General features: G+C 48.7%; 1 protein-coding gene across 1 annotated transcript in view; it reads left to right on the forward strand.

Annotated features, from left to right (window-relative positions):
- The first annotated feature begins 12613 nt into the window (after positions 1 to 12613).
- Positions 12614 to 20783, forward strand: part of STARD10 (StAR related lipid transfer domain containing 10) — a 56698-nt gene continuing 48528 nt past the window's right edge. Inside the window, exon 1 of the mRNA XM_035114939.2 lies at positions 12614 to 13524. Within this exon, the coding sequence (XP_034970830.1) occupies positions 13363 to 13524 (162 nt within the window). The 5' untranslated portion in view covers positions 12614 to 13362. The remainder of the gene's footprint in view (positions 13525 to 20783) is intronic.

Below are 20783 nucleotides of genomic sequence, written 5' to 3' on the forward strand. Positions count from 1 at the left end.
AGCTCCGCCACTGCTTCCCGCCGTGCCCTTTGGCAATGCCCCTGCCCCTGTCTGTGTGCTGCCGAGTATTTAAATTAAAGCCGGCAGAAGCAGCTGCGGACACTAATGAGCGGCCCAGATCGTTAGGACCGGGCGGCTTGCAGGGGTGGCAGCAGAGCCTGATGAAGCGGCCTTTGCCTCCGAGGCGTCGTCTGGGCTGCCAGGGAGACAGTGCTGCGTTGGGTGCTTAGAATTCAGGGGAGCCCTCCTTGCAGGGCTGAGTCATAGCCTGCAACGAGGCAACACATTTTCCTGAAGTGCAGAGCAGAGACCAGGGAGGGAGGGGAGGAATCGATCCACGTCTCTTTCTCTCCCTCTCTCTTTTTTCTACTTTGTTTTCCTCACTGCTAGAACCAGCCTCAGAACCTAAGAAGAGCTTGCTGGATCTAGTCCAGCATCCTGCTCTCACAGGGGCTGACCAGAAGCACCAGTGGGAAACCAGCAAGCAGGATTCGAACACAAGAGCCTCTCCTCTCCTGTGGTTTCCCGCAACCGGTCTTCAGATCACCGCCAGTTTTTAACTCTGTGAGTAGATCTCAGTCTCTTGGGAGTTGGCCACCCCTGTATACTCCTATTGATGCAGCCCAGAATTGCATTGGCTTTTTTAGCTGCTGCATCACACTGCTGACTCATGTCAAGTCTGTGGTCTACCAAGACTCCTAGGTCCTTTTCACATGTACTGCTCTCAAGCCAGGTGTCACCCATCCTGTATTTGTGCCTTTCATTTTTTTTGCCCAAGTGTAGTACTTTACATTTCTCCTTGTTAAAATTCATCTTGTTTGCTTTGGCCCAGTTGTCTAATCTGTTAAGGTCATTTTGAAGTGTGATCCTGTCCTCTGGGGTATTAGCCACCCCTCCCAATTTGGTGCCATCTGCAAACTTGCTCAGGATGCCCTCAAGCCCATCATCCAAGTCATTGATAAAGATGCTGAATAAGACTGGGCCCAAGACAGAACCCTGTGGCACCCCACTAGTCACTACTCTCCAGGATGAAGAGGAGCCATTGATGAGCACTCTTTGCGTTCGGTCAGCCAGCCAGTTACAAATCCACTGAATGGTAGCATTGTCAAGCCCGCATTTTACCAGCTTCTTTACAAGAATATCATGGGGCACCTTGTCAAAGGCCTTGCTGAAATCAAGATAGGCTATATCCACAGCATTCCCTTCATCTACCAGGCTTGTAATTCTGTCGAAAAATGAGATCAGATTAGTCTGACATGACTTATTTTTCAGAAACCCATGCTGACTTTTAGTGATCACAGCGTTTCTTTCTAGGTGCTCACAGACTGTTTGCTTAATGATCTGCTCTAGAATCTTTCCTGGTATTGATGTCAGGCTGACTGGGCGGTAATTGTTTGGGTCCTCTCTTTTCCCCTTTTTGAAAATAGGGACAACATTTGCCCTCCTCCAGTCTGCTGGAACTTCGCCTGTTCTCCAGGAATTTTCAAAGATTATTGCCAGTGGTTCTGAAATCACCTCTGCCAGTTCTTTTAATACTCTTGGATGTAGTTCATATGGCCCTGGAGACTTGAATACATCTAAACTAGCCAAGTATTCTTGTACTACCTCCTTACTTATTCTGGGCTTTGTTTCCCCTGCTGAATCATCTGCTCCATATTCTTCAGGTCGGGAATTGTCAAGCCTCTGCGTAAAGACCTCCAAAGAAGGAGATTCCACCACACTCCACCACACACTTGCCGCCTTTCAGAAATTCTCCCCCAGACGTCAATTCCGCCTTAGAAATCCCGGTAATGTCCAGAAAGTATGGAAGCTCTACCTTTTCTGAACCATTTCCAATATCCTTTTTGAGTGGAGGCGACCGGAACTGTACATATTATTTATATATATATAATTTTTCTTTTCTCTCATTACAAATATATTTATAACATACACATTACATGAACCTCCCTCCCCCCTTTGGACTCCCATTTCTGATTTATTTACCTCCTTATATAGAATCATAGAATCATAGAGTTGGAGGAGACCACAAGGGCCATCCAGTCCAACCCCCTGCCAAGCAGGAAACACCATCAAAGCATTCCTGACAGATGGCTGTCAAGCCTCTGCTTAAAGACCTCCAAAGAAGGAGACTCCACCACACTCCTTGGCAGCAAATTCCACTGCCGAACAGCTCTTACTGTCAGGAAGTTCTTCCTAATGTTTAGGTGGAATCTTCTTTCTTGTAGTTTGAATCCATTGCTCCATGTCCACTTCTCTGGAGCAGCAGAAAACAATCTTTCTCCCTCCTCCATATGACATCCTTTCCTATATTTGAACATGGCTATCATATCACCCCTTAACCTTCTCTTCTCCAGGCTAAACATACCCAGCTCCCTAAGCCGTTCCTCATAAGGCATTGTTTCCAGGCCTTTGACCATTTTGGTTGCCCTCTTCTGGACACGTTCCAGCTTGTCAGTATCCTTCTTGAACTGTGGTGCCCAGAACTGGACACAGTACTCCAGGTGAGGTCTGACCAGAGCAGAATACAGTGGTACTATTACTTCCCTTGATCTAGATGCTATACTCCTATTGATGCAGCCCAGAATTGCATTGGCTTTTTTAGCTGCTGCATCACACTGCTGACTCATGTCAAGTTTGTGGTCTACCAAGACTCCTTGGGATGACAGAGGACGAGATGGTTGATATAATAATAATAATAATAATAATAATAATAATAATAATAATAATAATAATCTTCTTCTTTGGCAATCCCTTGTAGCAGAGTAAGATTATCTTCCATAAACACAGTTTTAACAGTGAGTCCATAAGTGACTGTGGAGGCCAATTCTGAATCCACATGTCCTTCCACAGTGGGGACATAGGTTTCTGGGCAGGAGTTGATCACGGTGTGGATTTGCCAAGTGTGCCTTCCTCTTAGTACATTTCTCCCTTGCGTCCTGAGTTCGAGTGTCTTCCAAGCCCATGACACCTTTGGTCAAGGCTGTTCTCCAACTGGAGCACTCGCAGGCCAGTGTTCCCCAGTTGTCACCGTATATACTACATTTTTTTTTCAGATTTGCCTTGAGACAGTCTTTAAACCTCTTTTGTTGACCACCAGCATTACGCTTTCCATTTTTAAGTTCGGAATAGAGTACAGGTAGTTGCTTATAATGATAACAATAAAGATACAACCATAAGGGAATAAGGGCATATTTTGTTTACAACAATATAAATTGCAAAGAAAGGAGTCCTGCAAAATATGAAGAAGGTCTCCACTTTCTATTGCTTTGGAAGGAGAATGAAACACACAACTCACATGCAAACCAAGAGTCGGACATGTTTGTTTGCACCTCTGCTTGGCTGCCTGGAAAAGAGAGAGAGAGAGAGAGAGAGAGAGAGAGAGAGAGAGAGAGAGAGAGAGAGAGAGAGAGAGAGAGAAATCACAGCAACGGAAGTTGTGAGAAAATGCAGAGCCACTTTCGCCTCCCTGGCATGACTCATCTCTGCAGCTCAGAGAGAGCTGCTCTGTTTACTCCTTCGCCCATCTGCCTCTGTTTACAGGCACATGTGGCAAGCCAGACGCTGTTTCCCCTCCTCCTCTTCCCACATGCCCTGCTCCAGGGAAACAAATAATGGCACAGAGGAGGCCTGCCTTCGGATCGCTGCCCCGCAAGGGGCCAGGAGTCCTGGGGTGGGTTCACAGTCGCTGCCGCCAGCTGCCCTGGGCTCAGCAAGCCACAGGCAACCTGCTTTACATGACCAGCGGGTCCCGGCTCCAAATTCCTGGCGACCCCTTGTCTGAAACTCTGGAGCAGGGGTCGGCAAGGCTTACCGGGCATGGGCCGGATCACTCCCGTGGAGATCCTCCGTGGGCCGGACCAACACAGCACGATGCCTTAAATCGCATCTATGTATGTCCGCGGCACCGGAAATCGCTTCTGCGCATGCCCAGGTGCCAAAAATCGTGCCTGCGCAGAAGCGGTTTCCGGCCTCTGGGCATGCACAGAAGTTGTTTCTGGAGCCACGGAAGAGAGTCCCCGCGCCGCGCTGTGCCAGTTTAGCACAGCGGGCGGGGACTTGCCGAGTGGGCGGCTCGGTTCGGGGGCAGCTTGTGTGGCGGTTAAATGGCCCACGGGCCTTAGGTTGCTGACCCCTGAACTGGAGAGTTCCTGTGTAGAAGGAATGCTGGCTAGATGAATTCAAGATCTGGCTCAGGAGAAGAAGACTGCCTTTGTTCCTATCCCTACTACTACTACTACTACTACTACTGTATTATTATTATTAGCAGCAGCAGCAGCAGCATTAATATAGCCCAGACCAGGATTTAAACCAGCTCATCACGCCAATTAAAATGACACAGATAAAATGAGTCAGCAGTGTGATGCAGCAGCTAAAAAAGCCAATGCAATTCTGGGCTGCATCAATAGGAGTATAGCATCTAGATCAAGGGAAGTAATAGTACCACTGTATTCTGATCTGGTCAGACCTCACCTGGAGTACTGTGTCCAGTTCTGGGCACCACAGTTCAAGAAGGATACTGACAAGCTGGAACGTGTCCAGAAGAGGGCAACCAAAATGGTCAAAGGCCTGGAAACGATGCCTTATGAGGAACGGCTTAGGGAGCTGGGTATGTTTAGCCTGGAGAAGAGAAGGTTAAGGGGTGATATGATAGCCATGTTCAAATATATAAAATGATGTCATATAGAGGAGGGAGAAAGGTTGTTTTCTGCTGCTCCAGAGAAGCGGACACGGAGCAATGGATTCAAACTATAAGAAAGAAGATTCCACGTAAACATTAGGAAGAACTTCCTGACAGTAAGAGCTGTTCGGCAGTGGAATTTGCTGCCAAGGAGTGTGGTGGAGTCTCCTTTTTTGGAGGTCTTTAAGCAGAGGCTTGACAGCCATCTGTCAGGAATGCTTTGATGGTGTTTCCTGCTTGGCAGGGGGGTTGGACTGGATGGCCCTTGTGGTCTCTTCTAACTCTATGGTTCTATGAAATACAAAAGCTAAAAATGTTTGAAAGCTAATTTGAAATTGAATTGAAAGCTAATTTTTAAAAAGCAATTAAATTCTAACAGAATTAAAACAATATCAGAAACAGATCCATTGAAATACACGGAACAATGCAGCCTTCACAGCAAGGAAGAGAGCCGTTCTGGAATAAAAAAAATAATTTTTTTAAATCCCTCTCTCCTAACACTAGAAGTCATGGGACGGAGAAAAGAAAGACCTCCTTCACACAGTGCAGAGTTAAACTGCGGAACTCCCTTCTGCAGGAAGCAGCGATAGCCACCAACTATGGTGGCTTTTCAAAGAGGCTTCAGCAAATTCATGGAGGAGGAGAGGGCAGTCAAAGGCTACCAGCCACTGTTGGAGACAGAAATGCTGCTGAACACCAGTTGCAGGAGACCGCAGGAGGGGAGAGGGCTCATGCTCGAATCCTGCTTGTGAGTTTCAATAATAATAATAATAATACGGTAATAATAAATTTATACCTCGCCCATCTGGCTGGGTTTGGCCAACCACTCTGGGTGGCTCCCAACAGAATATTAAAAACACGATAAAAGATCGAACATTAAACCTTCAGGTGTCTTCTAAAAGTCAGGTAGTTGTTTATTTCCTTAACATCTGATGGGAGGGTGTTCCACAGGGCAGGCGCCACCACCAAGAAGGCCCTCTGCCTGGTTCCCTGCAACTTGGCTTCTCGCAGTGAGGGAACCGCCAGAAGGCCCTCGGTGTTGGACCTCAGTGTCCCGGTTGAACGATGGGGGTGGAGACGCTCCTTCAGATGCAAGCATCTGTGAGAACAGGATGCTGGAACGAGAGATGGACCATTGGCCTGCTCCAGAAGGCTCTTCTTAGATCCTTAAAACTTTCTAAAAATGGATGTCTACAAGTGTGGTTGGCTGTAGGGAAGGTTATGTTCTTAACCAGTTGTGATTCCCAGCGGCTGGCATTCAGACACGTAACAGCCTTCCACAGCGGAGGCAGAAGGCAACTGCTCTGGCTGTGTTAAGAGAAGGTTCTCAATTTCCGGACCGTCCCTTAGAATCATAGAACGGTTGAGTTGGAAGGGACCCCCAAGGGTCCTCTAGTCCAACCCCCTGCAATGCAGGAATCTCGGCTAGCTCATCCCTGACAGATGGCCGTCCAGCCTCTGCTGGAAAACCTCCGAGGGGCACCATCCCACTGACGAACTGCTCCTTGTTTCGTAGGTCTCAGATAAAAGATGCTGCTTTTTCTCTCTGTCCCGCAAGAACACCAGCAGGTTTTTTGGATCCGTTGTGAGTGAACAGCTCAAAATGTTTGCCCCCCCCTCCTTTCACCTCCACCTCGTGAACCAGCCTTGCAGGGCAGCCTGGGATGTGACTCTCACATGCACCCATGAGGTGGCGCTGATGCTCCACAGACTTTGGCCAAAGCAGAGTTTTAGGAGTGACACTCTGGACCTGTTTGGCTACGAAGCAGTGGCTCCCAATTAGCTAAGTGCTGCAGCCAAGCCAAGCCAAGCCAAGAAAATGTGGGTGTCTCTATGGTGGCTTTTGGCGTGTGAAGGGTGCCGCAAACCTCCTGGGTGAGTTATATGGATCCCCATGAACCACCAATTGGGAACTATGGGAAAAAAACATTAGTTCCCAAAGGGGGCAGTAGCCCAACCCCCCCCCGGAGGAAAGTGGGATTAACTAGGGGGCACCAAGAGGCAAGGGGGCAGTTGAAGGTAGGACTCTGGGTGTGTAAGTGACTCAGACTTTGAGAAGCTGGCTTCTCTGGGTCAAGTTCATCAGCTTTTTCGGCTCAAACTAATTGTAATTGGATTTTGAATAAACGTGCAGTTCATCGTGAATGTTTTGAGTGTTGTTATCTTCCTGAGAGGGTCTAGCAAAGCGCTGTTCTGAATAATGCGTCTTTGGGGAGTTGGCTAGGGGGCACTGGGAATGAGTTTAGGGAATAATAATAATAATAATAATAATAATAATAATAATATAATCAGCCCTGAGTGCTCACTGGAAGGACAGATCGTGAAGCTGAGGCTCCAATACTTTGGCCACCTCATGAGAAGAGAAGACTCCCTGGGAAAGACCCTGATGTTGGGAAAGATTGAGGGCACTAGGAGAAGGGGACAACAGAGGACGAGATGGTTGGACAGTGTTCTTGAAGCTACGAACATGAGTTTGACCAAAAAAAAAAAGAGAGAGAGAGAGAGAAGAGAAGAATCCTTGGAAAAGACCCTGATGTTGGGAAAGATGGAGCGTGGGGATCTGACCAAGACAGAATAGAGTGAGACTATTCCCTGAACATGTCTAAGGTCCCTTTTTGACGTGGTCAATGGTCAGGGGTCCCTTTACCTTTACCTATGTAGACAACATCAGACCCTGATGTTGGGAAAGATGGAGGGCACAAGGAGAAGGGGATGACAGAGGATGGGATGGTTGGACAGTGTTCTCGAAGCTACGAACATGAGTTTGACCAAACTGCGGGAGGCAGTGCAAGACAGGAGTGCCTGGCGTGCTGTGGTCCATGGGGTCACGAAGAGTCGGACACGACTAAACGACTAAACAACACAACAACAATAATAATATAATAGTTTATTATTTATACCCCACCCATTTGGCTGGGTTTCCCCAACCACTATGGGCGGCTCCCAACATATTATTATTATTAATAATAAAGCAATATAACATCAAACATTAAAAGCTTCCCTAAACAGGGCTGCCTTCAGGTGTCTTCTAAAAGTCAGACAGTTGTTTATTTCCTTGACATCTGATAGGAGGGTGTTCCACAGGGCTGCCTTCAGATGTCTTCTTAAACCAAGCGGGGGGTGGCCCCTGCAAAGTTCAGGAATCCTTGATCGAAAAATCATGATTGATTTGTCTACAGAGCTGCCTGTTGGGGCTTGGTTTTTTTAATTTAGGACCTGCGCATGTGCCTGAGGCTTACTTAATTCAAAAGGGTTATACAGTATGCTGTTTTTTGGCAAGCCTCTGAACACTTTCCTGGGGCTGGTTTTCCCTGGGTCCAAAAGAACAGAACGGGGAGGGGAAGAGAGAGTGTGTAGAGACTGAGTAGCCCTTGAAAGGATAGGGCACAGCTAGTTCACTGTGCCTTTACACAACACAGAAAGATTACAAGGCATTATTTCAGTCATGGTCCACACATGACATGCTCTTTCATTTAATTTTTTTAAAAAATATATTTAAAATTCCCCCCCACAAGTACAATACAGTCAGTTAAACAGTTCAAAAATAGATTCCCTCATTGATCGATTTCGCTTCCACCCTTCCGTGGTTTCCTCCTGTATCAATCACTGCTGCATATTATAATTATTCTAATCCCCCTTTCATCCATCTTATTCTCAAAATAGCTTTTACTGCTGAGCTCATTCCAAACCGGCTAGCGTGCGCCTTCATGCCAAAGCATGGAATTTGCTGCCGCAGTGACCACCAGCACGGACAGCTTTAAATTGATTATTTATTCGCTTGGCGCATTTATTTTCCTCCAAGGTGCTCGAGGCGGCGTATGTGCCTTTCTCCCCTTCCTCGTTTAGTCCTCACAACAACCCTGTGAGGTAGGTTAGGCTGAGAGAGGGGCAGTGACTGGACCAAGGTCACACCCAGGGAGCTTCATGGCTGAGTTGGGGGATTTGAACCCTGGTCCCCCAGGTCCTAAATTAATGCTCACGGTGACCTTGTGAGGCAGGCTAGGCTGAGAGGCAGGGTCTCGTCCGACACTCTTACCAATATACACCACACTGGCCTCCCAAAATGAGAGTGGATAAATCAATGGGGAATAACAAATCTTGGATGGCAAAATTAAACCTCCAAGGCTGTAAGCTGCAGAATAGGAACCACCTAGAAGCTGGGGGGGGGGTGTGTTTCTCTGAAAAACACCTGCCTGGCTCCTGTGAGAAGCAGGGTGCTTGCGTAGGCAATAGACCCACCTTTCTCGGACGCATCAGAGCGCTCTCCTTACATTCTTACTATGAGAAAACGGTAGTGGATGCTTTAGTTGAGATTCCTGCATTGCAGGGGGTTAGACTAGAATTCAGGGGTCAGCAAACTTTTTCAGCAGGGGGCCGGTCCACCATCCCTCAGACCATATATTTTGAGGGGGGGGGAACGAACGAATTCCTATGGCCCACAAATAACCCAGAGATGCATTTTAAAGAAAAGGACACATTCTACTCATGTAAAAACACACTGATTCCCGGGCGGTCCGCGGGCCGGATTGAGAAGACGATTGGGCCGGATCTGGCCCCCGGGCCTTAGTTTACCTACCTATGAACTAGATCAGGGGTCAGCAACCTTTTTCAGCCGTCCGGTCCACCATCCCTCAGACCATGTGGTGGGCCAGACTATTTTTTTGGGGGGGGGGAATGAACGAATTCCTATGCCCCACAAATAACCCAGAGATGCCTTTTAAATAAAAGGACACATTCTACTCATGTAAAAACAGGCAGGCCCCACAAATAACCCAGAGATGCCTTTTAAATAAAAGGACACATTCTACTCATGGAAAAACATGCTGATTCCTGGACCGTCCGCAGGCAGGATTGAGAAGGTGATTGGGCCGCATCTGGCCCCCGGGCCTTAGGTTGCCTACCCCTAGACTAGATCAACCTTGGGGTCCCTTACAACTCTACAGTTCTCTGATTCTGTGACATGGGAACCTCCATGACAGAGATCAGTAAGACCCCCTGGCCCTTTGGACATGCTGGGCTCCACCTCCCTCCCTATCAGCCCCAGCAGAGCAGCTGAATGGTCAGAGGTGATGGTGCAGAGTTGGGCTCCAGAAACCTCCAGAAAGCACCGCATTGGGCTACCTTTGTTGTTTGGGGAGGAGACAAGGAAAAGTCCAGAAATGATCCAGGAGATGGAGTGAATCCCCTACGGAGCAAGGTTGCAGAATTTGGGACTTTTTAGTTCGGAGAAAAGGCAAGGAAGAGGCGGTGTGCTTTTTCCACAGGGGGGCGAGGGTCTACACCAGCTCACATCCCAGTCATTAAGCCTCTTTGGGATGGCTGGAAGCAGTCCTAGGCGATTGCTTCCCAGGGAATTAGCCATGCTGATTGCCTTAATTATCTTTCCAACCTGCCTTGCCTTGCCCAGAACAAGAATTAGATGCAGCCCCGACTGCCTAGGCAGCAGAAAGCCACACAGGGAGAGAAGGCAGCCTCTGGGCTGGAGGAAGAAACTAATGATGCCCTCCACATTTTATTAGCTGCTGGAGAAGCGGCAAAGATTCATTATGAAGGTACTTTGCATTTCAGAAGTATGTGTGTGAGTGTGCAAGTCCTATTGCCACTCGTCACCCCGGGGAATGAGATTCCAGGGGTTCCAGGCGATTACTCAGGCTTCAGTTGCCTCGGGAGGAAGATAAGCAGAGATTGCGATGTCTTTTGGATATTTGGTTTTATTTCCACATATATACAATCTGAGCATAACACGGCAGGGCTCACCGCATCAACACCCCAACAGGTCTTGCTTCTCCATCGGTCACAGCTTTGGATCCAGCACAGAGCAAGCAGGCCTTTCTGTCTCCAGCTTCCAGCTTGTTTCCCAGCTCAGCTCACTTACACAGCTCTGGCAATTGCTCAGATCGGTAGGAGAGGGTGTGGAGGAAAGGCCGCTCATTTATTCTATGGCTCCGAGCAACTTATGCTAATCTTACTGCTTAACAAGCCATCCCCAACCAAAAGGACTGGTTTGGCAAGCTGGCTCTCATAACTTCTTTCCCCCACATATGCAGGAACCCTTGAACTGAAGGGTACCCAGGGCATCATCCAAACTGACCCCCACCACACCAACCAACAAACTATATTTTGATGCTATCGGACCCTTTCGGGTGAGCGTTTGTGTGCACGCCAACCTGTGCTAAGTGTCTATATGTAATATACACAGATCTGCCTTCCTTAGTGCCCTCCTGGTATGCTGGACCACAACTCCCAGGAGGCCCTGCCAGTGCCATTGGCAGTTGTGGTCCGATACATCTGGAGGGCACCAGGTTGGGGAAGGAGGTAAGATAAGGCAAGGGAAGAGATAGAGGCACAAGCATACCCACAGAGTAGTACCACTTTCTAAATACTGTGCTTTAATGTGCTAGATACATTGCTTAATTAAGTGCATTAATGGTGTTTGGGGAAATATCTGCCGCTACCCAGTTTGTGCTGTGGAGGGGCCTCTGCAATTATGCAACACTGAATTGTTGGCCATATCAAACTGGTTTTTAATTGGCTAGCCCTGACTGAGGATTTTTATAGAACTGTAGAGTTGAAAGGAACCCCCAAGAGCCATCTAGTCCAGCCCCCTGCAATGCTTTGATTTTGCTTTGAATGCCTCTCTCTCACAATGAGTGAAGATGGGACAGACTTAGGTTAAGCATACCCTGTTTCTCATATTTTAAGACATACCCATAAAATAAGCCATAGCAGGATTTTTAAGCATTCAAGGAATATAAGCCATACCCCGAAAATAAGACATAGTGATAGGCGCAGCAGCAATGCTGGCCGCGGCAGGAGGAGGAGGAAAAAAAATAAGACATCCCTTGAAAATAAGCCATAGTGTGTTTTTTTGAGGAAAAAATAAATATAAGACATGTCTTATAATATGAGAAACACGGTATATAGCATATATAGCATATATTCCCATATAGCATATATTCAACGCAAAAAACAGTGACCATTTGTTGTTGACAAAGGACAGCTGGACATATAAAGGGCCCCATTACCTTCAGTAGCTTAGGGCCTCATCAAACTTAAATCCGGCCCTGGGTGCACCCCCAAATGGGACTCTTCCCTCCCCCACTCAGGTCTGCCCTAAGCTCTTTCCTCCCCACCCTCCTCTTTTTGCACCTGCCTTCTTCCCTAAGTAAGGACCCGTCCAAGCAAGCAGCATCTAGACTCTAGATTCTAGAGGATGTGCAATAATCAAGCCTGCCAAGGAGATGGTTTCTCTGCAAAACTGGGGAGCTCATCCAGGCTGCTGCTGCCGCCCACCTCCCTCCTTCCAAGATCTGAAGGCACCAGGGCAGAAGGAAGCTCAGAGCATCCCCCCTCCTCCTCCTCCTCCTCCTCCTCCTCCTTTTAGAAACAGGACAGTAGGACCCAGCAGAAGCCTCGGGCGGGGAGGTGAGTGTCTCTCTCTCTTTCTGTGTGTGTGTGTGTGTGTGTGTGTGTGTGTGTGTGTCTCGCCTTGTTCCCCGCCTTTGCATCCTTGAGAGAAAAGGCAGGCAGATTCTTCCAAGGAGGCGCCCGGCCTGCACCCCAGCCAGCGAGGTGTGGGGAGGGGGGCTGTGCCTGCCCAGTGAGGGAGGGGAGCAGGGAAGGTGGGGGGGGGCAGCAGGCGAGGGGCGAGGGCGCTGGCTTGGCAATGTGAGCCCATCTCCCCCCATCTCTCTGAGGAGGAGAGAAAGGGCGCCCTGCTGCGTGCCTGCTTTGCTGCCTGGCCCCAGGGAGCGCCTCTTCTCCCGACTGGTCCTCTCCTCCTCCCCTGCCTGGCTGGGAGCATCCTTTGAACTCCCTGCATCCCAAGGAAGGACCACTTTGGCATCACTGCTTCTCTCTCCCCCCCCCCAACAGATAGCTTTTCTTTCTTCATGTTTTCTTTTCTTCCCCCGTAGCGGAAGGGAGGAGAACAACTCTCCAAGGAGTTGTTGAAGGGGTCTCGTCCTCTCTTCCCCTTTCCTCTCTCGCAGCCATCTCTAGAGAGGGGAAGGAAGATTTCAGCGCTTGAGAAAGGAGGGCGGAGGGAGGACGACGAGCCGGAGCCAATTGCCGGAGGAGGAAGTCCTTCCACTCTCACCTGTCCCCTCCCGGAGGGCTGGATCTAAGGCTGTGACTCACCTGCGCGGCTGGTTCCCGACAGGACACGACAACAACGCAGCGCCAGGCTTTGGCAGGCGACCAAAGCCACGCAGACTTCTTCGCTCCGTCTCCTTTGGGTGGCTCTGCCCCCTTTCCTCCTCCTCTCCCTCCTCCTCCGTCACGAAAAGGAAGAACTCAGGAGTTCTCTGCAGCGGGCTGTTAAGTATTATAATATCCATGTCCGCTTTCGCCTTGGCAAAAGGGGAACATCTGTCCACTGGGGAGAGACGCCTCTGCCAAGTCTGATTTCTCCGGCTAACTTAGTCCCCCCCCCTCCATTTCCACCTGCCCTCGTGCTCTCCCCGCCCCCCTGATCTGAGACAAAAACCTCCTTGTTCTTTCATAATCGCTGCGAAATCAGTTTTACAAGGGAAGAAAGAATAGAACCGGCCTCTCCAGTTTTTGGCTTGGAAACCGAAGGAAGATCTTGCAGGCTTCACATCCCAGCCGCTTTTCGTTTTGCTGAGATACGCTGAAATTTACGGTTTCGGTTGAACCGGTTTATATATTTTGACTTCGACACCATGTCCACCCGGGACAGCGTGCAGATTCCGGACGACCGAGATTTCGACCACTTCCGGACGGAGTGCAATTCTGACGCCGGCTGGAACCTCACGTACAACAAGTCTGGGGTTGTCGTGTGGATCCAGATCCTTGAGGCGGAGAAATCCCTGCACAAGATCAAGGTAAGGAATGCGCCGTGGAGCATGGAAGGATCTGGCCAAGGTTTTGTTGTGGCTTCATGCCACAGGCCATGGTTGGTAAGCTTGTTTTTTTTTTAATTCTCTTGTTTATTAACAACTTTTCTTTTCGCTCAGTTGCCACTTCTCCTTTTCTGCCTCTTTTGGGGTCGATGCAGGAAACCCAAGGCAGTTTTTTCAGACATAGCCTTTTGAGATATTTAATCTACAGGGGGCTGCAGCCCATAGCGAGCCTGTCCCACGTGAGCCTCACGAAAAGGAAATGTGTGAGAGGGCATCTGTGGCCTTGCGCCACTCCTGTGAGTTGCCACATACCCCACAGATGACTCGCCACAGGCGCCAGAACGCCTAGCGACCGAAGTTTCGAAACCTAAGTTGCCCTTTGCTGGGAAGTCAGGTTCTCCTCTTAACCTGATATTTTGACCGCTGCATGGAAGTCCTTGATAAGGCATTTCGTTAGAAATTCAGTTGCACAATCCTCAGTGCCACCTGCCATAAAAAGGAAGCGAGTCTCGCAAGGCAACAGGCAAACGTCAGATTAGTAACTCACAAAAGGGCAGGAGTTACAAAGCGCTATGGAGTGAGTGGTGTCTTGAACTGGGCCACTTTGGAACATGTAGATTTTCGGGTTTCACAGAACTCTTTGTCAGGTAGAAACTGATGAAGTCTTCCAAGAAAGCGGAACATGTGCATGCTTTTATACCAGCTGAATACATATAATGTGCCGGCTATGTTTTCCTTTCCCTGCATGCACCAAGTTTAATTTTTTTGGGGGTGTGTGTGCATTTGTGCAAACCTAAATATCTTTGTCTTTTTTATTTGAACTTCCAAGTCACCTGAACTCTGTCCCTGAAGCTCCAGGGAGGCTGCAGTGCAAACACCCCCCCCCACCAGTGATTCACTGTGCTGCGAACCAGGAACTTCCTGGTGCGAGTCTTTCACGAGGTCACCCTCTGTCCGACTTAGTAGCAACTCCCCTTTCGATCGGGTTAAGATGATGCTGGCCTTCCTTACAGGGGCGATGTTGCATTTAGTTGGTCAGGTTTGCCAAGTTCTCTGAATCCTATGAGAAGCAGTTAAATGATCCCTGAATCACTACGGTGCTTTCCCTCCTTTTCAACACAACAACCTTGTGAGGTAGGTCAGGCAGGGAAAGAGAGTTTTCTCTCTCCAGAGAGCATTGCACTGGAACTAGAATCTAGGCTGCCTTTGCCTGAACAGCACATGCTAACTACTATATAATAAATGGAGGATGCCCTGATTCTTTAAGATCATAGGAAGCTTATGCTGAGACGGACTGGCTCCGTATTGCCTTCGCTCACCAGCAGTGATTCTCTCCGGTTTCAGATTAGTGTTCCGCCGTGCCCCCGGAGATGCTCTCCAAGCATTCAAAATTTGCTAGGCACATTTTGCACTTGGCTATCAGCCGCTTGCGACCAAGGGAAGATGCCCGGGTGCCAGGATGGGACCTGACATCTCCACCCTCTGGGGATCCTTGGCTCGGGCCTGTTTTCACGCACCGATTCCACATCCTGTAGAATCCTGTCATCTTTTACCTGCGCAATCGGAAGGAATTTCAGGTTCCAAAAAGTCGCATGGAAAAATATGACTTTTGAGTCGTATTGACCCCAAACGGCCACTTTAGGCATTCCATTTCGGCAACTGCAACCCTGCTATAAGGAGCCATTTGGCGCCTGGCTTATATATCTGAATTCCTAACACTGTTTGTCGCTGAGCTTTGCAACGTACACAGCTTTCGGAGAGCTCCAAGCGCCTCCCATACAGTCATACCTCATGTTACGTCCGCTGCGGGTTACGTCTTTTCAAGTTACGGACGCACCGAAACCAGAAGTCCCGGAACGGGTTATTTCTGGGCTCGGCACGCGTGCATGTGCAGAGAAGCGCTAAATCGCATTTTGTGCATGCACAGAAACGCCGAATTGCGTCACGCGCGTGCGCAGACGCGGTGTTTCAGGATGCGGCCTTTTCGTGTTGCGAACCGGCCTCCAGAACGGATCCTGTTCGCAACCAGAGGTACCACTGTATGTACATGGTTTTCCTAATACTTACAACAACCCTGTAAGGGAGGCAATAATTATTATCTCCCCATGACCCAGGTTAGGGCTGTGGCCCTGGTGTCTTACACGGGGGCCCCTTCTGGATTTCCGAAGACAAGGTTGGTTGAACCAGGCGATCTTATCACTTGCAATTTTTCATACAGGGGAGTGAGAAGCTGCTTTGGAGATCCCTTTTCCTATGCAAGGAGTTAGGGGCTCTGCTGCCCTCTCCCCTCCATGCCTGCCTGCTGTACAGAAAGGGCTTCTGGTGCCTCTTTTCACCCAGGACTCCTTGGGGGGGGGGGAGGAAGGGCAGGATACCAATTATTGTTAATAATCCTAGAGAAAACTCATGCTCGGGAATTTGCCAAATACCTTGCACGTCGTTCAGATACACAGTGAGCCGGTTCACACATGCATTTTAAACGTGGCGTTTGTTAGTCAGCTTTTCTGGGTCTTGTGAATGCTATGGTGTCCAACGGGTGTCGAGGTCGCAGTTTGTTGCCTCCAGCCTCAGTTCTATTGGCCACCCGACCACTGCTTAAAAACCTCTCCCAAAGGAGAGTCCACCACATTCATAAGACCAATCTCTCTGGCAAAGAGAAGAACCAAACTGGATTGAAAAGACAGTTGCAGGAACCGACCCAAAGTTTCCCCTCCCTACATTATGCGAGTGAGCTGTGAAAATATGATTCCTTTCCCCGTTCCTCATCTGTCTCCTCATCCATCTCCTTCTGTCTCGTATGCCTGGAGCTTTTTAGCAGAGATCCTCTTTGCTTAATCACATAAAGAGATGGAGTAGGGGGATCAGTTTCCGGAGGGGGGAAACGGTTGTCTCCATCCCATTAACGTTATCCGGCACTCTGGGGCCAGAGGTCAGTTGGTGCCTCCGAGACGCGGCCTCTAAGCAGCAACAGGGATCAATGGGCTCTCGTGGCTCGTTCTGTGCTTTGCATCCGTGCAGAATGATGGCTAAGTGGTGTCAAGGAATAGATTCATTCGCCACAGATTTTAAAAGGTGGATTTGGAGGACGGCCCTCAGAGTTCCTTTGAGGGCCGGTATCGTAGATCCTGTTAGGCTTGGCAACTGACCAGAAGCGGGAGGGAATGATATGAAGTGCTCTTGTGGTGTTTGGCAGCAGCTCAGTCTGTGGAAATCTCCCGGTGAAGCTTTTTCGCTGCCTGGAAATAAAACAACATGCTTTTTGTAAACATGAAATCTGCCTGCGGACGGCGGCAGATATCGAGGTATCAAGCTGCTCCTGCACAGCATCAGAGGCATTTTGAAAAAGCTGGCAACCTCAGAACCAAGAAAGAGATTTCTTTTATTTTCTCTTAAAAAATAATAATCAGAATCAAGCGTTTTTATTTTTCTGGCTTAGTTAAGAGGAATTGCTACCCTCCAAAATCGTGCCTAAACAGGGTGGGGGCTTGGAGATGGATATACGATAGCTTGTTTCCTCCAGTTGATCAGTTCCATCTATTGGAGAGGGTGAAATGAGGCAGCGTTTTAAGATGCCTAGAATCTGTTTTCCCATCTCGCAGTTTGTAATCTCAACTATTCTCCCTTCTAAGAAAGAGAGAGAGAAAGAGAGAGAGAGAGAGAGAGAGAGAGGGAGGGAGAGAGAGAAAAAACCTCACTCCTGAGAAAGACACAGTGGCATAAACGGAAGTGTAGCACCACCTGGTAGATTAATCTTGGTTATTGTTCTTGTTATAATATGTTTAATTATACCCTGTATTTTTCCTTGACAGGGACTTGTCGACTTACAGTTAAAAATAAGAACTGCTAAAAATGTAGGGGGGACATACAATAACCAAAAAGCAAATTAAACATTCATAGAATTAAAACTCCCCCCCTCTCTCATCATAGGATTGTAGAGTTGGAAGGGACCACGAGGGTCATCTAGTCCAGCCCCCTGCAATGCAGGAATCTTTTGCCCAATGTGGGGCTCAAACCCACAACCTGAGATTAAGAGTCCCGTACTCTATGGACCAAGCACACACACACACACACACGTATCTCTATTAAAACCATGCATATAATTGCAATAAAAACAGCGAGCAACAGACCTTTAATTAAAAGCAGTCAGATCCCCAAAGTCTGTTGGAACAAGAAGTCTACGTCTGCTGGTGGCAGGACAGCAAGGAGGGAGTCTGTCTGGCTTCTCTAGGGAGTTTTGAAGTTTCTTGGGAGGAGCCACCACTGAGAAGGCCCTCTTCTGCGTCCCCACCAAGCGTCCCTGTGAGGGTGGTGGGAGCGAGATAAGGGCCTCCCCGAGGGTTTGCAGCTGACCAGGTGCTCTTCAGAGTCAGATTTATGAGGGGGGGGTCAATGGATGCCGTTGAGAGTTTCAGAGAAGGAGACGGATAGCATGGCTAGAAACCAAGGGAGCCGGCGTGGTGTAGCGGTTAGAGAGCTGGACTAGGACCTGGAAGATCCGGGTTCAAATCCCCCTTGTCCACATGCAGGGTGTGGCCTTAGGGGCCAGTGTCTGCCTCTCAGCCCAGCCTACCTCGCAGGGTCGATGGGGGGATTAAATGAGGAGGGGGAGCATCACATAGGCCACTTTGAGCTCCTTGGAGAAAAAGGTGGGGAAATACATTTGCTAAGAGGATTACATGGGCGCGGGTGGCACTGTGGGTTAAAACCCAGAGCCTAGGGCTTGCCGATCAGAAGGTCGGCGGTTCGAATCCCCGCGACGGGGTGAGCTCCCGTTGCTCGGTCCCAGCTCCTAGCGGTTCAAAAGCACGTCAAAGTGCAAGTAGATAAATAGGTACCGCTCCGGCGAGAAGGTAAACGGCATTTCTGTGCGATGCTCTGGTTCGCCATAAGTGGCTTAGTCATGCTGGCCACATGACCGGGAAGCTGTACGCCGGCTCCCTCGGCCAATAATGTGAGATGAGTGCTGCAACCCCAGAATCGTTTGTGACTAGACCTAATGGTCAGGGGTCCCTTTACCTTTACCTAAGTAGACAACATCAGACCCTGATGTTGGTAAAGATGTAGGGCACAAGGAGAAGGGGACTACAGAGGACGAGATGGTTGGACAGTGTTCTCGAAGCTACGAACATGAGTTTGACCAAAGTGGCAGTGGAAGACAGGAGTGCTATGGTCCATGGGGTCACGAAGAGTTGGACACGACTAAACAACAAGTAGATTACAAGGGCACAGCTCTACTGAGAGAACGTCCCACTAGGGCGTGTCATTTTAGGGGTTGAAACTTAATTTTTCATTGAGGGCCTTAAAATATGTTTTTGGGTGTCAGCGATTCAAACCTGCTATTATTTTCTGTGACTGGACAACGTGTAGCTTGGTAAGGCTACATGTGAAGAAGCACGTAAACTGCTTGAAGGAAAACCAAGGGATTTTAATCCTACCTTCTGAAAATGTCAGGTGTACTGCTGAATAATGGGACCCAGGTGGCGCTGTGGGTTAAACCACTGAGCCTAGGGCTTGCTGATCAGAAGGTCGGCGGTTCAAATCCCTGTGACGGGGTGAGCTCCCGTTGCTTGGTCCCAGCTCCTGCCAACCTAGCAGTTCGAAAGCACGTCACAATGCAAGTAGATAAATAGGAACCGCTCCGGCGGGAAGGTAAACAGCGTTTCCATGTGCTGCTCTGGTTTGCCAGAAGTGGCTTTGTCATGCTGGCCACATGACCTGGAAGCTGTACGCCGGCTCCCTCGGCCAATAATGCGAGATGAGCGCGCAACCCCAGAGTCGGTCACGACTGGACCTAATGGTCAGGGGTCCCCTTTACCCTTTACCCTTACTGCTGAATAACAGCAATAAATATAACAAGATATAACATTATATGACAGATGGACATCCACCCGCTGTTTAAAAACTGCCCGTGATGGAGAGTCCATCACTTTCTAAGTGGACGTATGTGGGGGAGGCGATTTCGCAAGTAAACCGGTACAAATTGTTAAGGATTTCATGTGCTAACATATGAATGAATGCTGAGGGAACAGTTGTTATCTAACATCCCAGCAAACTTTGTGCAATCAAAAGGTCATTTCCTCTCTTTTAAAAGACAACCTGTTCTAAGGTGCTACAGGTTCGCGAATGTCCCATAGGAAGCGTTTCAGGGGAAGGGCTGTGGCTAAGTGTCAGAAGGTCCCGGGTTCAAAACTCACTGGCTTCTCCAGGAAAGCTGGGAGAGACCCCTGCCTCAAATCCGGGAGAGACGATGTTCAGCTTGAAGGACCACTGGTCTGATTCGGTATTACACAGCTTCCCTTGCTCTTATCTAAGGGTCCAGCTGTTTCTTCTCCAACAGAGCCAGCATGAAATTGTGCAAAAGCCTGGCAGTGTTTCTCAACCTGAAGACCACTTCCTGGCATTCAGAATTTTGCAGACGGCAAGTTTAGGTTCTTCTTAGGCCCTTGCAGACTTGCGTTCAAGGCACAAACTGGCGGTGTTGGTTGGTGAAGCTAAATAGGTTTGCATCCCAAGCCCAGTTGTAGAACTCATTGCCACAGGAGCAGGGGTGGCCCCTGGCCTTAGATAGCTTTAAAAGAGCATTAGGCCAATTCATGGAGGAGGAGAGAGCTATTGAAGGCTTTGAGCCAGGATGGCTATGCTCTGCTTCTGAATACAGTGGTACCTTGGTTCTCAAACTTAATCCGCTCCAGAAGTCCGTTCCAAAACCAAAGCGTTCCAAAACCAAGGTGTGCTTTCCCATAGAAAGTAATGCAAAATGGATTAATCCATTTCAGACTTTTTAAAGACAATCCCTAAAACAGCAATTTAACATGGATTTTACTATCTAACGAGACCATGGATCCATAAAATGAAAGCAATAATCAATGTACTGCTGTCACACAATCAATCAATCAATCAATCAGTAAGTAGCTGAACTGGGTTCCACGCACGTGTAGAGACACAGCTTTGCTAATTGAACCCTTGCTAGTAGTGTGTAAGGCAGAGGAGCCCTTGCAGAAGAGGAAAGGTGGCAATTTGAAGAGAAACTCAGGTGATATATAAGGGTCTGGTGACTTCTGTTTCAGTGTATCTGAAGAAGTGTGCATGCACACGAAAGCTCATACCAATGACAAACTTAGTTGGACTCTAAGGTGCTACTGGAAGGATTTTTTTTTTATTCAGGTGAAAGCGGTTCACTGTGTCCTTTGAAAGCAATTCTTTGCAAGCCTTGAGAAGCAGGCAAAGCAGGTGGGGGGTCT

The sequence above is a fragment of the Zootoca vivipara genome, chromosome 4 (genome assembly GCF_963506605.1).
Source record: "Zootoca vivipara chromosome 4, rZooViv1.1, whole genome shotgun sequence".
Taxonomy (NCBI): domain Eukaryota; kingdom Metazoa; phylum Chordata; class Lepidosauria; order Squamata; family Lacertidae; genus Zootoca; species Zootoca vivipara.